The sequence below is a fragment of the Colobus angolensis genome, unplaced genomic scaffold (assembly GCF_000951035.1).
Source record: "Colobus angolensis palliatus isolate OR3802 unplaced genomic scaffold, Cang.pa_1.0 Scaffold329, whole genome shotgun sequence".
NCBI lineage: Eukaryota > Metazoa > Chordata > Mammalia > Primates > Cercopithecidae > Colobus > Colobus angolensis.
This window is the reverse complement of record NW_012116588.1, coordinates 799477-803541: the sequence shown is the minus strand read 5'-3', so window position 1 is coordinate 803541 and position 4065 is coordinate 799477. Positions and strand designations below refer to the sequence as shown.

Genomic DNA, 4065 nt, shown 5'->3' with positions numbered 1-4065 from the left:
GGCCCTACACTTTGGATTTAACTTTGATTCCTGCTCATATGCAGAGTTTCTAACTGCTTCAATGGCTGCAACATTTAGCTGCAAGGAAGGAAACTTAACACAAAGTCCTCCAGGGAGCAAAAAACTGCACCACCACACCCGGCTAATTTTCTTGTATTTTTAGTAGGGACGGGGTTTCACTATGTTGCCCAGGCTGGTGTTGAATTCCTGACCTCAGGTGATCTGCCCGCCTTGGCTCCCAAAGTTCTGGGATTACAGGCCTGAGCCCAGCAACAAGACTAATTTGAGGGTCACTTCTTTGAAGCCTTTTCTTGCCCATGCTATAGGTCAGAACTAGGACAAGCAGAGCAGGTCATATATAAGCTGTGTAAGTCTCTTGGCCTCTTTGTACCTTAGTTTCCCCATTTGAGAAAAATAAATGGATCTTAAGACATACTTTTCAGAGTTCATAATGTGCTTATACAGAGCTAACCAATAATTGTATGAGTTTTTATACATAAATAGTTCTTTACATGTATTCATCTTCTATTTCACTTACAACTTGTATAAAAACTGCATTCCGTGCCAGGCCTGAAATGTTCCAAAGCTCAGTTCTGTGAGTAAATTGCAACCAAGATTTCTAAAAGAAAAAAGAAAAAAAAAACACACATAAGCCAAAGGAAAAAAAAATTATTTCAGAACATTTATCCTTTGCCATGATTCTAATTTATATAGGATGGAACATAACCTCAATCCTTCCTGTATGCACTAAGGAAATCTCACTGTGGAAGATTCTGGCTTATGATTTATACTTTAACATTGCACATGTGGTGCATTAGCTACCAAGCAGTGAACGCTCAGTAAATACCTGTGTGAAGTGATCTTTAGTTCTCTAGAACAGGATTTCACAACTTCAGTGCCATCGACATTTTGGACTCTATAACTCTTTGCCATGGGGGTTTCTTTTATACCTTAGAGGATGTTGAGCAGCATCTCTGGCCTTTGCCCACCAGATGCCAGGAGCACACCCACAGTTTTGTCAACCAAAACTGTCTCCGGACATTACCAAATGCCACCTGAGTAGAAGATCACATCAGCTGAGAACCACTGCTCTCTGATGATTCACTAAGATCTGTGCAATAATTCTCACACTAATCCTTGCTAGAGACAAAAAGGATTTGCTCTGTAATTTTAGTAGCTTTCTACTGGTAAAACTTTAATCATATTTCAAAATGAATAGCAAAGAGGTTTATAATTAAGTTTTATAAAAATTCCAAATGTAATAAACTTTTATTTGTAACTTACATAAACTTCAAAAATGGTAGTGATTCAAAGGTACGTCTTTCAATATACTGTATTTTATTGCAGGATAAATCTCTAGGAAAAGTAAAAGGAAAATATCACCTTGATTAGTTATTAAATGTTGATTAGTATGAGTAACAGCAATAGCGTAGAATAATATTGAATACACATTTTTCATCTCAACTCTCAATGTCTGGACTTGTATTTGAAGTTTCCAGTGCCCCTAACGCTGCCCATACCTCTCCTAGAGTCTCACATTCATGGTTTTAATAAATATACAACTTAATCGATTTTGGAACTAATTTTTCCTGAGAGCAGTAGACTTGATTAGATGCCCTTTTGTAGTCTCATCAAATCCTAGATTATGAGCTCAAAGTTTTTATCTCTATATATAATTTCTAATATTAAAAAAAATAGTCGGGCCGGGCGTGCTGGCTCACGTCTGTAATCCCAGCACTTTGGGAGGCCAAGGCTGGCGGATCCTGAGGTCAGGAGATTGAGACCATCCTGGCTAACATGGTGAAACCCCATCTCTACTACAAAATACAAAAAATCAGCTGGGTCTGATGGCAGGCGCCTGTAGTCCCAGCTGCTCAGGAGGCTGAGGCAGGAGAAAGGCGTGAACCCGGGAGGTGGAGCCTGCAGTGAGCTGAGACTGCACCACTGCACTCCAGCCTGGGCAGCAGAGCAAGATTCCATATCAAAAAAAAAAAAGCCTCACATTTATACACCTTCCTAGTTTAGGTCTGTTTTCCTAAGCCAGTTCAATATCAGAACAAATAAAAGACATCCTTTCACATCATTTGAAAGGAAATTACCCCTTTACCTAATATATAACTTCGAACTAATTCAAATCATATTAATATAATTAATTTCTATCATAATAGAAATTCATTTTTGGTTTTATATTGCTTTAATATTTCATGAAAGCAATTTCTTCAGTTACACAGTGATGGGACTGGTCCCTCCCTTTTTACCTGGATGGTGTAAGGTTGTCTGGCTGATGTCTCCATCTCTAGTCTCTCCCTTCCTAAACTATCCTGCACACAGTCATCAGATAAACTCTCCACAAGTGGTTTGCAAAGACCAGCATTTCCTGGGAAACTATTGAAGATGCAAATTCTTGGTCCCACTCTAGACCAACTGAATCAGTAACTATGAGGGTGGAGTCCGGAACTGAGTTCTAACATGCCCTCTCAGGGACTGTGATGTAGATCTGTCTACAGCACTGCTGCGGTAACATGGTTCTCCATGATGGCTCCTTAGCTTGGCTTTCAAAGCCCTAGAAGATCTGGCTCCAATTTCCTACTCTCCCTCCTTGTACTCTACAGTTACTCGTGGCACTCCTCGAACACGTTCCTGTGTTTTGCCCTTCTCCCATTTTCCTTCTGCAAGTTTAGATTATTTTCCCCAAGATGTCTGTCCGATGTTACACAATGGCCCTTCAAAATCCTATTCAAATGGCATTGTTCTAGTAACATCCTCCTGGGTCCAGATTGAAGGCATTTTCTCCTCTTCTACGCTCCAGAAATAATTTATCCCTCCTAGTGCCTACATCCATTTCTTCTTTTTAATGTAGTTACTTTTTATCCCATTTCTTCTGAGCATAAACTTCTTGCAAGCATGGACTAGGTCTTGCTCATCTGCATTGCCCACCATGTTTAAAACTGACACATGGAAATAAGGCAAATTCAAATATTTGTAAAATAAATGAATAGCTGGGGGAGTAGAAGGAAAATGACTATTTTAAAGGAAATGTAGTTTTATTATTTCATGGCCTCTGTAGCACTTTGGCATCCACTTGAGGGTCTTTACACCCACTTTCCTTAAGCCTTCTACATTTGAAAGAATCTGCACAAAGAGCATCACTAATGAGCTTAACAAGGATTAATGCAATGACATACACACCTCTATGGACAAAGGATAAGAATCAACCTTTCATAGCAATGAGCATAGCATCTTCTTGTCTCTAAACAGACAGAAATACTATGTGGGTATCCCTTTCTTGGTAACATGGCTGGGGAGATAGTTATTTTATAATTAGTGAAGAGTCAGAAGCATTTCTGGTATGCTTCTTAGTGTAAGCATTTCTAGCTCTACCACTTAACCACCATTTTAAACGTCTGTTTTCATATAACAATTCCGGAAATGAAATCCTTAATACCAGTCTATTCTCTTGGAAGCTTAATATTCTTGATAATATTATTTATATAATTCAGCTGATTTTTAATATTTAAATATTAATTTAATTCCCGTTAAATTACCAAAAAATTTTGGATTAATGATGTTCAAATGAATGTAGATGGTCTATATCTTCTCCTTTAGGCAACGATCTGAAGTTAACTTTAATTCCTTTCATCCTACTAAACCAACTTTTTCAAATCTTTTTTTTGTGAAGGTCATACAGTAAATATTTTAGGCTTTGTGGGCCACATATGATCTCTCTCACATATTTCTCTTTGTTTCTTTTCTTTTTCTTTCACAGTCTTTTAAAAATCCAAAAATCTTAACTTAATGGGCTATTTAAAAATAGACCATACATTAGATTTTATTGGTTGTAGACTGAATAGAAGAAGATGGTGTGTGAACACTTATAAAACAAGGTTCATATGGGTGTCAGTCACTGCTCAGATCTTCTTACCATGTGAAATTTTTTCTGTCTGTATTTCGTCTATGTAATTAAAAAATTGCAAATGCATAGGAGGTAGCTAATGCTAGAGATGGGCTGAGACCCTATACAAACTTAACAGAATTGCAGAATTTTGTTGCTGGAAGAAATCTTAA

General features: G+C 37.7%; 1 protein-coding gene across 1 annotated transcript in view; it reads right to left on the bottom strand.

Annotated features, from left to right (window-relative positions):
* LOC105518773 (leucine-rich repeat-containing protein 37A2-like) overlaps nt 1-4065 on the bottom strand; it is a 41231-nt gene that overhangs the window by 29452 nt on the left and 7714 nt on the right. The window contains exons 5-6 of the mRNA XM_011951894.1: nt 1285-1356; nt 539-619 (exon numbers count right to left, since the gene is read on the bottom strand). Coding sequence (XP_011807284.1) covers nt 539-619; nt 1285-1356 — 153 coding nt within the window. The remainder of the gene's footprint in view (nt 1-538; nt 620-1284; nt 1357-4065) is intronic.